Consider the following 13137-nt stretch of genomic DNA (forward strand, 5'->3'; position numbering starts at 1 on the left):
AGGCTCCAGTGCGGCCGCTGATTGGCTGCTGAAGGCTTGGTCCCATCCCAGTGACCCCAAAGTGCTGGGGGGAGGGGGCGGGGGTGGCTCAGTGCAAAGTGCATCCCGAAAGCCCCCTGCCTGGAGTCCCCGCGGCTGGCACTTCGGACCCTGAATGACCTGGGACCTCGCTGCCCCGAGACCTCCCGTGTCCCCTCGTAGCTGGGAGCCTCCGGCCCGGAGCGCGGCAGCCCCCTGCTCCGAGCCCTCAGACGGGGACTGCCCCCCCACACGAGCCGGGACTTCCTCCCTGCACCCCTGCCCCGAGGCTGCCCGGCGGCTAGGACCGCCGCTTCCAGTCTGCTCGGCAGTCTGGATGCTCGCCGGGCTGGGGCCGTGAGGCATCGAGGAGGATCAAGAACACCCGTGTCTGGCCCTGCCTGGGCTGTTTCTTCAATGGAGAAGTTGGTGAGTGTGGAGGAGGCTGAAAGAAAGAAGAGAAGCAGCAGCTGAGGAGACAGGTAAAGTCAGTTACCTCCCCTGAGGGGAAGGGGGCTGGCCTGGGAGGGAGGAGAATCACTGCTTCTTCCTGCTTGCCTTTTACCTGTCTCTTCCTCTGCTCCCCCTTCCTCCTCGCCCCCTCCTCCTCGCCCCCGGGGTACTGCACCACTCACAGGTTTCTGATTTCCAGGTTTGAGCTGGCTGGCTAGGGGAGGCGAGAGAGCAGGAACGGGGCTGCCCACCCACCAGAGAAGCAGCAAAGAGCCTCTGACCAGCATCCTCCATAAAGGTAATAAGCCAGCCCTCCCCTCCCCCACTGTTTATTCCTGGTCCCTACTCATTAAGCAGTGCTTTATTTTCAGGATGGTTACCTGGGCATGCAACCCTTTCCTGGCTCCCAGTTTCCCAGCAAAAACAAAAACACTGCCCGTGCCCCAATCCTTAACATTTTAATAACTTCTCTTTCCCAGGACCATGTTTTTCCCCTTTCTCTGTGTACAGTGTGTTTCCGTGTTTTGCATTATCTTTTGGTGCACTGTACCATTTACCCTGCTCAGAGACTTTGAGACCTTTTTGTAGCTCCCCCTGCCCCTCTTACTCTCATAGGAATTCCTCAGTTCCTTGTTAATGGCTTGTTAATTCTGAATGACTCTGCTTTTCAGTTAAACCGCAACTTTCTGTTTTCCTCTATTCTTTCCTATCATCTTTCCTCTACCTCCATTAGAAAATCTTTTGAGTTACCTAACTGACAAGGGTTTGGTAGAGGAAGGTACAGTAATAGCTTGAAATTTGTGAGTTTCAGAAAATAATGTGACTTTTTTTTCTCTAGTGAAAAGTGAATCTGTGTACCTTAGTAGTATGAATGGTATGAAAGCAATACTCCTTCCCGAAGCACTTATGTATAATTAACTCTTTGGGCTTTTGTTTGTTTCTGTGTGACAGATGTGGATGGGCTCTGAAACTCTTGTAAAAAGATAAATCGTATTTGTTATACCTCATTTTCTAATACTTATAAAACTTTACACAATATCTTGTTAATCACTTGACAGTCAGGAATTTTAAAACAAAAGAATGTTTTAGTGTGTTTAGAATCTAGGGTTTTATTTTGGCACTCTTCATAAGATTTCTCATTTCAAAACCCTTACAGAGAATTTGTTAAATTGAAATTTAAGCATCTAATTCATGTGATCACATTTCTGCTGCTGTATTTCGTTGCTGCCTCTGAAAATTCACTAAAGGTAGGTTTAGGACATTCATGTAAGTCCTAAAGAGGGGATGTGAACAGGGAAATTATGTAAGAGTTAATTCAGAAATTAGCCAAATGAATAGCTTCTCTAACATCCAATAGCAGGAGTATAAAGTGACTTGTTAATCTCAGAGTTATTTTAATATCTCAGATTGTTTAGGGAATTTTAGGTACAAAGAAGTACTTAAAATAGCAGAAGTTGTTAGGAAATCTTTGACTTACTCTGTTCTACTGGCTTTCTGCCTTCCAGAAAAAGAAATTAATGTCTTTCCTGCCTCTTCTAATTGTCAAGGTACAGCTAAAGAGACTTTTAAGGGGCTCTGAGGGTTTGCATATTCTTGAGACCTGGAACTGGACACCAAAATGAGAGTGTATGCTACTGAATGGGATTTAAAATCAGTATCTACCAATGACTATTACACAGTGAACATTTAGGGCACCCTTTGTATGTATATGTAGGGTCCACTTCATTTCAGTAAAAGCTAGGTAGAATGAAAATACTAGGAGTGTTTTCATTATTTAAATATGTGAATCACTAGAGAAATGCCTAATGATTCCTTTAGAACTTTTAAAAAAATGCTAAAATACTTGAAATATGTTTTTAAGGTAAAAATGAATTATGTATTTTCTATTCAGGCCTTCTCAGTTAAATATATTTCTGCTTTAGATTGAACTCTAGTATGTTTTCATTTCTGAGGGATATTATCACCTGTGCTGAGTCAAGTATGTAAGGTAAAGAGAGGACACTGCTTTCCTCTGGTTTCCAGTCAGTTCATTCTCATTGCTTAAATAATGTTTCATTGATCCTCTCAGCTTTTAATGATTTTTCTAAGATTACAGAGTATATATAAATTGTCAGCATCTGTTCCTAATAGTAGCATGATTGAGAGTATTTGGTCTAGATTATGCCAGTCATGTAAAATATTTAATTTAGTACTTCGTTACCAACATGGCCAGTTAGGTAGTTTATCTTTTACAATCTGGTAGTTGACTTTGTGTTAATTCTGTTGTCAGTCACATGGTTTTGAAAAGAAAAAAAATTTTAAAACACCCAATTTTTTTGGTAACCAAGTAAGATTTATGATCACATAGGAAGAATCACTGATTTTAATTGAAGTGATGCATTTTGAGTATGCTATGGCCAGTACTTATTTTCTTCATACCTAAAGTGTTGCCATTCACAATTATGACACATATAATATCTCTTTATTTGATAACACAGAAGTACATACTGTCCCTAAAAAGTCTAAAGTCAGGTAGTTTCTATAAGCATATCTAATACCTGACTTTCAGCCTTTCATTTCATTCTCAACAGAAGGCATGCCCTATGTGGAATGCTTGTCTCATTTCTTACAAACTTAGGTACCGACATGAGGTTGCTAAGGTGGTAATGCCAGACATGGGTTAATGAGATAAGATTGACAAGACTTCATCATTTATAATACTTGTGATTTATGCTTTGAATTGGGTCTGGGTAAGTGAATTACAGAATTTCCTCTATTGCCTTGTCCACGTTTCATGAAATTTGTTGGTCTTTCTATTAGAACTTAGGAGACTTATAGATAAGTTTTGCATGATAATAAATCCTAATGTTATATGGAAGCCCAGTAATTTGAAGGAAATACGAATACCCTCACTTGTTTTGAAACATAAACACTATGGTACTTTGTTGAGTGATACTAAAATAACACTTCTACTTCATTTTGGGTTCCAGGCTCTTAGTTATATGAGTAGACCTCGTTAACATCCATCTCACCCATGTCGCACACTTCGGGCATTGCAGTGTTTCTGCATCCATCTTCCTTCTTAGGACTTGTGAACTATTGGTTTTTTTGTTTTTTGTATTTTTTCTCTCCTCAGAGCCAGTATCCTTGGAGTTGCTGATTTTATTTCCTTTCCAGCCTGTATCTCTGTTTACTCTGCAAAGAAATGCTTATTTCTTTTTTTGAGTAGCAAGCTGTTATCTTGTTTCTAGTTTGTGTGAAATCTGAAAGCACAGTTCTAATGTGTGTCACTTAATCAAAAAAATGTGTGGCCTTTTAGTGAAAATAATATGTAAAAAGCCATTAATGACTAATCATTTATGCCAAAGGAAACTGGAGACATGTGGGCAAATTTGGTGGAAGTTATATAATTTTAGACAAATCTTAAATATATTTTGTTTTATAGCTATTTTATTATTTATTCTGTGAATATAGATTTCTTTTAATTATATGAAACAAGAAGCTTTGGTTTTAACTTAATGAGGTTCACTTGGCATCTATATAGAACTTAGATGGCAACATTTTAATTCCTAAATTTATAGTTTCTAATATGGTCAACAGTATAAAAGCTCGGATGCCTAGATTGTTTTCTTTTGTAAGAAAAGTGTAGAGTAGAAAAGATGAATTCGTAAAATTTAAACACACCATTAACATTGGGCAGTAAAATCTTATATAAAAGTGATATACATTGGGAAGCAGCTCATTTTGATATATAATTCTGAAGTCTTCCTTGTTAGTATGTTTTTTTTTTCTTTTTCTGACTGTGAAACCTAGAATGGGATTTCTAAAGATTGCACCCTCAGAGTTTTAGTCATTCTGAGTCAACTTACATTGTACATATGTTTATTTAGAAAATTGCCTCCTTCGCCATATTTTTTTATTTTATAGGTCACTACCATGAGCTATCAGACTTTCAAACTTGCACTTTTTGAGGGGGAATAGACTTTTTTCCATCCTCATCTCTGGGCTTCCTTTGTAGTTTTTAATAGGTAACTTTACCACTGGATATTATATTTACTAAGTTCAATAGTCTTTTTTCCATGTACTTATACATACATGGATGGTTCTACTCTAGTAAGTGCAAACTCTCATAAAATTACACCAAGATGAAATTAACTCGTCTGATGCTTTGAACTATTAGGATATTTTGGTAATAAGTCATTGGCCTTCATAATTTAAGGTATGCAGTTGACAGGGGTCATGTGTGCATGTTATGTGTGTCTATGTGTTTTTTCCCATAAAGACTGAAGCGATTTTTTGGTTTAAACCTATGGTTATTATTTATAGAGCTTGGTATTGTCAGAAAAGAGAAAAAGGATCTTAACCATTCTAGGAGTATTTGATTCATTTGAAGTATGCAGAACTCTCTATTAAAGTTCTACCCAGAGATAATACCAGTGGCCAAAGCCTAGTAGTATGCCAGGCATGTGTCAGGCACTCAGTAGACTTTCATTTGTCTAATTGAAGCAGACCGTGTGGGATTATCACAAGTTACTATTGTTTGTGCGTCTTTCTTATAAGAGAGCAATAATTGAGTCACTTTGATTTTTAACAAAGCCTTTCTTGATATTATTAATAAATTAATACCATTTCGTATTCTCCTCAACTCCCACCTCACATGTCCTCCCCACCACTCCGCTGCATTCATGGAAGTGGTGATGGCTATATGGAAAGCAACAACAACAAGAACAAGGACTCTTAAAGGCTCAAGACCGTAGAGGGTCATCTCCACTTTTCTTGGGAGGCAGGGAGTACTGAGGATGCACTTAGAAGTAAGGCATTCAGTGGTGTTCATTCTTGCACTGTAGGTGTAGCTCACATGTGAAGTAATCACATGTTCCTTTGTGGAAATGCTGCAGGCTCATCATTGGAGACATTGGTTTGCATTTTTTATTTTAGTACAGTTCTAGATGTATGGAAAAATTGGGAAGGTAATACAGAATTCCCATATACTGCACATTCACCTTCCCCTAATTAACATCTTATAGATACGTTTTCCACAATTAATGAACCAGTAATGAACATTCTTATTAACTAAAGCCTATACTGTATTCAGATTTCTTTAGCTTTTACCTAATATCTTTTTTCTGTTCTAGGATCCCATCTAGGATATCACATTCCATTTAGTCGTCTCTTTAGGCTCCTCTTGGCTATGATTGTTTCTCAGACTTCTTTGTTTCCTTGCTTTTGATGACCTTGACATTTTGAAGAGTACTGGTCAGGTATTTTGTAGAATGCCCCTCAATTGGAATTAGTCTGATATTTTCCTCATGATTAGGCTAGGTCTATGGGTTTTGGGGAGAAAGAGCACAGAGGGAAATTGCCATTCTCATCATATCATACTAACAACATGACTTGGCACTCTTGATATTGACTGATCACCTGGCTGAGGCAGTGTTTTTCAGGTTTCCCACTGTAAAGTTTCTTCCCCCCCTCCCCCATACTATCCTCTTTGAAAGGAAGTCACAGGAGAGAGGAGTTGTGCTCCACCTCCTTGAGGGGAGAGAATTTACACAAACTGTTTGGAATTTTGCACAGGAGATTTGTTTCTTCTCCCCCTTTTAAAATTTAGTTAGTTATTTATATCAATACAGACTTATTGGTATTTATTCTGTACTTTGGGTTAGACTCTAATAGTACTTTGATTATCTTCTTGTTCGAATTGTTCCATCTTGGCTATTGAGAGCTCTTTTGGTTGGCTCCTGTGTCCCTTTGACATACCCCCATCATTGCATTTTTCTTGGAGCACTTCCTTGCTTTTTGGCACTGTGAGATGCTCTAGGCTCATCTTCTGTATTTCTTGCCCAGTCTTAGAATCAGCCATTTCTGTAAGGCTAACTGTGCAGTTTTTACAGCTTGCCATGTAGGAGTTGTTCTGATCATGCCTAGTTCAGTTAGAAGTGTTAAGCAGAGTTTTAAACCAAATATTATTTGTTTCCAAGTGCATGTTTGCGAAGTCTTTGGCCTTCCTTGAAGAAGTTTGACAAGGAAAAATAAGGTGTGAAAAGAGGAAAGGGTCAAAGTAGACCATACTAATTTGGATTGGTTGAAAATTCTGGTCTGTAGCCACCACCACCTATGACTGTCACTTTTCTCCATAGCTCATCAGGTTACCAGGCAGCTTGACCATTCCTTGTTTAAGTGATGGAGGGCTTATTAGCACACCCACCCCACTGGGATGGGGTGGCAGTTCTCCCAGTGAGTAATTCCTAGAGGGATTCAGGTGTAATGCGTGGAAGTCACTTTGCCTGTGTTCTTACCGTTAATGGAATTCACAGATCTAGGATTTATTTATTTGATGTGGAGAAAGATCCCTATTCTTTTAGTTGTAGAGAATTTTTTCAGAATCCATATGGAGAAGCTGGCAAGACTGTTTATCTTTTACCTAGTTTGGTGTATGCATAAAGGAATAAAAGTTTCAAAATTATTAACGTGATGCCTTTTGCATGTACGAAGAACCAGCATTTAAAGAAAATCTCTTTTTAGTTGTCATAGATTCCATTTTGACCCTGGCCACCTATTGTATTGAATGCAGATACATTCTCATTTTAATTGTTTAGAAAGAGTAAGAAACTTGCGATGTCAATTAAAAAGTAATTCAGTACTGAAAATATATTTTGAATAGAGCAAAAAGAAGAATTTGTGTTTGCATCCAAATTCCAAGTGTGTGATTTATTATTTTCCTTATTCATTAAAAAAAAAAAAACCTGCCTTTCTAGAAAAAAAAAAAATTCCTGAAAATAAGTCATATCCTATACCACCTTGCAGATTAATGTAGATTTGAGATCCTTTTTTCTAAGAATTGATTTGAGTTCTTTCTTTGCTCTGTAAGTTTGTTGTAAAGTGCTAAACTATAAGCTCATCAAAAGGTAAACTACTCAGGCAGCTATATTTATTTTTTTTAGAAAATTTCCCATGATTGTTATTTCATTCGTTTTTAGGTTAAGAAAGAGCTCATTGACACCGGAATCTGGACACACTCTGAGCCCCCTACTCACGATGCTGTATGTGCACAATGGTTATTAGGCAATCCACGTATCAGGAAAAGGGGCATTCTTCCCGTAAGGTAAGTGACTGAGGGTCATAGGTCATCTGTGCTGTTCTGGGGGAAAATCCATTTAGCTTTTATTTCTCCTTCAGATCACCTAATGTATACTAAACACAGCACTTGCTAAAAGAAAATCCAGGTTTGTTTTGATATTGTTTGAATCTTCTTCCTTGCATAGTATGCCTTAAGTGCCAAGGTGATCATCCCAATTAAAAAAGAAAAATCTGTTAAAGATGATTGTTTTGAGTATATGGTAGTAGTTTCTATTAACTCCTTCTAATGGTCTTCATCTTTCCTTATAATGCTAAAAATAAGCAAAAACCTATTCCAAAAGTATTCTTGGTTTTAAAATTTCTAAGACAAGAGACTTAATTTTAGTGTCAGTTGAAAAAGTAATTAAGTGAAGAGATGAGGGAAATCACGTTTATTAAGAAAACAAATTGTCAGGAAATTTCTCATTTCCCAATTTTCCTTGAGGAGATAGCCTGATATTTTTAAATTACATTACTTAGTAGTGGTACTTAGGAGTTTGTAATAACCATTTTCTATGTATGAAATAAGGTAGGATATGTGATTATACTATTAAGCTGTGATAATATGACCTAAGTTATGACCTAAGTTAGGCTTAAGTTGACCTTTGTACAGTCTATAAGGAGAAGTTTTACAAGGTAAACTATTATTGGTAACAAGATTATCCCAAGATATCTAACCTACATGTGAGACCAGAATGTCTTTAAAGGACTTTCACATAATTTTTTATTTTTAGAAATGGAAGCTACTAATTAGGAGGTGAGTTTAATCTATACCTTAAAGTTAGCCCAGATGGAATGGCTTCCTAGAATTATGTGGTTTAAGTTTCTGTATGTATTTAAAAGCTTAAAAATGCACTAAAAAAAGTTTTTGTATACACACATTTAAGATGTAACTTTTCACCAGTTCAGTTTGGACTTTTCCTGTTTGCATGAAGGAGATCTCATTTTACATTGAGTTTGAGTACACACCTCTTTTGTGACCTATTAGAGAGTGTTGGAATTCTATATACTACTTTTACTTTTTTCATGTGGTTAATCAACAGATTGTTTAGATTCCTTTAGTTTTTAAATATTTTGTATGATCTTGCTACTTTGAGTATGTGTAGAATAAAACTTCTGGAAAATGGAAATTAGAAAAGTGCAAAAGAAATGTGGCAGAAAAAGAGGAGTAGTAAATCGTGCCTCAGAGGACATAAAGTGGGGAGGATAGAAAGAGAGACAGAAACAAAAGGAAAGTAAATATAATCTACACATTTTCCTCTAATTTACTTAAACCCCACCCACTTCCCCTTCCCCCCAACTTTCCACTCTTTGGGGCTAAAAATAAAATATTGTTGAAATACTTTAGGGGACCAGCCTAAAGGTTTTTGCTTTTTTAAAATTTTAAACTACTTCTCATAGCTGAAGGTCTTTAGTCCTCCTAGTGTATGAATTGTCCATTTGATACTCGATATTTACTCACTGATCTGTGATAGAATCCTTGAATGGTTTATAACTTAAATTTTCCGTGTGCATCAGGTAAATGCAAACTCCTAAGACAAGTACTCATTTGCTTCCTCTGTTGTCTCCATCTTCAGCTGCCCAGCATCACTTTCCATTTTACCTAAAATAAATGTTGTGTTCATTGATGTTTGCTTTGAGTTTACAAAAGGCTGCAGAAGAAATTTCCTGTTTCGGCATTTTAGGGCTTTATGCCTCACTTTCTTTTTGAAATCTTTTATAATCTTAGGGAAATAACTGAAAGTTTTGGTCAAAACTTATACATGTTAATTTGTTGTAGTAGTATGAACTGTCATCACTAAAGTTTACATGATTTAGCAATGGAAAATTCTGTGCTATTTAATGAACACACTGTCAGGTGTCAAGTATTCTAAATTTTATGTATTCTACCTACCCTTCAAGGCTGATCCCTGTGACCTAATGAATCCTTTGTAAAAAGTGGACTCAGCTAGGATGTTACACCACCATTGTCGAAGGAACCCTGAACTCCAGGAAGAGTTGCAGATTCAAGCTGCAGTGGCTGCCGGGGATGTTCACACGGTACGAAAGATGTTAGAACAAGGCTATTCTCCAAATGGCCGGGATGCTAATGGCTGGACCCTGCTTCATTTCTCTGCAGCAAGAGGAAAGGAAAGATGTGTTCGAGTATTTCTAGAACATGGAGGTGAGTTTATTAGGAGCAAACCCTTTTTTCCCAAGGAGAAACTTAAAATGAAATTCTATTTAGTTTAAAATATATGAGTGCTTGTGTATGTAATTTCTAATGCTTCTTTTTGCTAATACTCGACTTCTTATTCTCTCCTTTGTGAAGATGTGTTAAAATTATGCTGAGTCTTGTTTAAAACCAGATTGTCTAAAAAATCAGTTTGTTGAATGTGCTTTTTTCCCCTTGTAACTCTAGTTTCTGTACAGCCAGATTTCCCCAGATTATTTCAGCTAAAAGCAGCCCTTCTTCAGGTTGTCCAGTTGCTTTGTTTCAGAAGCAGAAGTGGCTGTGGTCCCAACAACTGAGAGTTGCTCAAGCTCCCCCTGTTGAGACTTGCTCAAGCCGACTGAGCTGGCACAGGCCCCCTGTCAATACCAGGGCCTTCAGGATACCCTATCTTTTGAATTTACCTCTTCATAAAAAAATTTTAGTTGCTTTTATTACTGTTTTAGAGCACTTGCCTTTTCTAGAATTGTACATAGTTTCTAGGTATCCTACAAGATTGGTTAGCTGAGGTCTAATTTTGTGTAAACATATGCAGTTGGAAACTACATTTGACATTTAATGTTTTTGCATGAAAAACTGTCCATTCCTGTAATTAATAGTAACTAATAATTGTCTTAAAGTCATTTACTTTTTTCTCCCATTAGATTTTCACTTAATTTATTTTCCTAAAGATGAACAAGTGTATTTTGTCATTTGTACCCATATTATTTTTGTAAATTATGGTGTAAAACAGCTTGGTTGGGACTCAGGATCCATTATGTACCATTCTAGGGCCTGGATTGCTTATTAACAGTCATTTAGTTCCATTTCTATGGTGTACTTTGTTACAAGACTAGTCAAACTTACTTGCAAACTAATTTGAAGTACAGAAAATGTTAGAAGTCACACAGCTCTCATTAGGGTCTTGTGAATTATGTGAAGATAGGAATACAAAGGCTATGAGCGTGGACTTACTGCAAAGTGCTGCTACACCTGAGACTAGGAATCATCACACATCCGAGTGGCCCTGAAATAAGAATTATATCCCCGAAATAGTTGACTGTTGACACCACCATTTGCTAGCCTGTGCCTCCTCTGTAGCCATCCTCCATCCCTCCCTGCCGCCCTTGCTCATATCTCATTTCACCTTGAAACTTGAAAACCTCAGCTCTGAAGGCAACGAAGGAGAAATGTAAGAGGAATGCCAGGAGAAAGATCTGAAAAAACTAAGAAGTGGGTGTAGGATCAGAATACTTAAAATTCTGGCAGTGCTTAGTAAAATTAAGACCAAGATCAGAACTCACATTTTAAAATTCTACCTAGTCCCGTTACTTTTCTGTTTCTGCCAGCCTTGCTTTTAAAATATTTAAAATATTAATTAAGAAAGAAAGTTCAATTACTCAGGTAATATATGAACTTGTCTCCTTAAAACAAATAAAATACATTTTCAAATAAATTACAAATAAAGCCAAAGTCCCCTTTGGCCAACTCCCAATCCTTATCTGCCTACCCCTGCCCAGAAGTAACTCATGGGTTTGGTTTGGTCCTTATCTTTCTAGATCATTTCCTAAATGTGCTTATAGAAAATACGTCTTATTGTGTGTGGTTTTTAGAACATAAATGATATCATACTGACTGTATTATTCTGCAACTGTTATTTTTTGCTCAGCTGTATATAACTTAAGACTTTTTTAATATTGGGTTGGCAAACTTTTTCTGTAAAAGGCCAGATGGTAAAGATTTTGGGCTTTGCGAGCCCTCCTGTCTCTGTTGTTAACTACTCAACTCTGCCTTTGTAGCACGAAAGCAGCCATAGACAATATGTGAATGAATGAGTGTGGCCATGTGCCGATAAAACTATATTTATAAAAACCAGTGGTGTGCCAGATTCGGCCTCTGGTCCCAGTTTGCTGAATCCTATTTCCTCACCATCCCCCTCTCTCTTTTTGTGTATGTATGTGTATATAGATATTTTTAACAGCTTTTACTGAGGTAGAATTCACATACCTTACAATTCACCCTTTTAAAGTGTACAATTCAGTGGCTTTTAGTGTATTCATAGAGTTGGGCATTCATTACCACAGCCAATTTTAAAACATTTTCATTACCCCAAAAAGAAACCTTGTACCTATTCAGTATTAATACATATAGGTTTACTCTGTTCAGCTGCTAGATATAGTATTTATTAGTATGGATATACTATCGTTTGTTTAAACCATTCTTTTTTATTTTTTGAGTGGCTGAAATTTTCTCAGTAGGACATTTTATTAAGAAGGTAACACATACATATATATACATGGTTAAAAACAAAACGAAAGGTGTTACGGACTGTTCAGTGACGGGGAAATGTCTGCTCTTCAGCACTGGCCCCTCCTCTCCTTCCCAGAGGCAGTCACTCTTACTGGATTCTTTTGTGTCCCTGCAGAGATAGTCTGTGCATATAAGTGTGCATATTTTCCGCCCTCCATCTTCTAGCCTGCTTCTGTTTTGTTAATCGTCTGTTCTGCATCTTGATTTTTTTCACAAAACAGTTTCTCTAAGTGATAGTTCCTTGTCATTGATTCCATTGTATGGATGTAATTTATTTAAACTTATTCCCCATTGTTGGACATTCTAATTTTTCATTTTTCTGCTTCTAGAAACAGTATTACAGAGAATGTCCTTGACTAATCTTTTTACATATGTGAATTTATCTCTTGGATAATTCCAAGAAGTACAATTGCCACATCAAAGGGTTGTTAGGTTTTGTTGTTGTTGTTGTTTTGATGGATATTGACAAATTGTCCTCCAAAGAAGGTTGTTAATGGCTCTGCCCTTACCAGGTGGGAGAGTGCCCAGTCCCCTGCCTTTGCCAGGAGTGTATCACTAAGTGGTTTGCTCTTCCTCTGTGTGATTTGCTTGCCTCCTTTTTTCCCAAAAATGACATATGAGTAACAAAGCATTGCAAGACTGGGCTGCTTGCTTGTCTTTTTCTTATGACTTGTAGGAGTTGTTTATGTATTCTCTGCTGTTAGTTATATGTTGCAACAGTCTTCTCCCAGCTTGTAGCTTTTCCACATTGTTGTTTTGCTTGTTTTTTTGGGGCAGAAGTTTGCATTTTAAGTAGGTAAACTGTGTTTTTCTTTTGGCTTATGGTTTGTGCTTTTTGTGTCTTGTACATCATACCACAGGGTCATTATTTGCCTATATTTTTTTCTAAAATGTTTTATGGCATTTAGGTCTTTAATCCATCCAGAATTGGTTTTGGTGTATAACATGAGGTGGTCAGGTACAATTTCATACATAAAGGTAGCCTAAATCATCCTTTCTTTCCTCATTGTTATGTCTTGCCAACTCAGGTATAAAGTTTTTATATACACATGGTTCCGTTAGTTCTA

The 13137-nt window shown here is 37.3% G+C and overlaps 1 protein-coding gene across 1 annotated transcript in view; it reads left to right on the forward strand.

Moving 5' to 3' along the window:
- The first annotated feature begins 74 nt into the window (after window positions 1–74).
- ASB7 (ankyrin repeat and SOCS box containing 7) overlaps window positions 75–13137 on the forward strand; it is a 48975-nt gene continuing 35912 nt past the window's right edge. Inside the window, exons 1-4 of the mRNA XM_061181820.1 lie at window positions 75–500; window positions 671–769; window positions 7431–7555; window positions 9472–9733. Coding sequence (XP_061037803.1) covers window positions 9523–9733 — 211 coding nt within the window. The 5' untranslated portion in view covers window positions 75–500; window positions 671–769; window positions 7431–7555; window positions 9472–9522. The remainder of the gene's footprint in view (window positions 501–670; window positions 770–7430; window positions 7556–9471; window positions 9734–13137) is intronic.

The sequence above is a fragment of the Eubalaena glacialis genome, chromosome 2 (assembly GCF_028564815.1).
Source record: "Eubalaena glacialis isolate mEubGla1 chromosome 2, mEubGla1.1.hap2.+ XY, whole genome shotgun sequence".
In the NCBI taxonomy this organism is placed as follows: Eukaryota; Metazoa; Chordata; class Mammalia; order Artiodactyla; family Balaenidae; genus Eubalaena; species Eubalaena glacialis.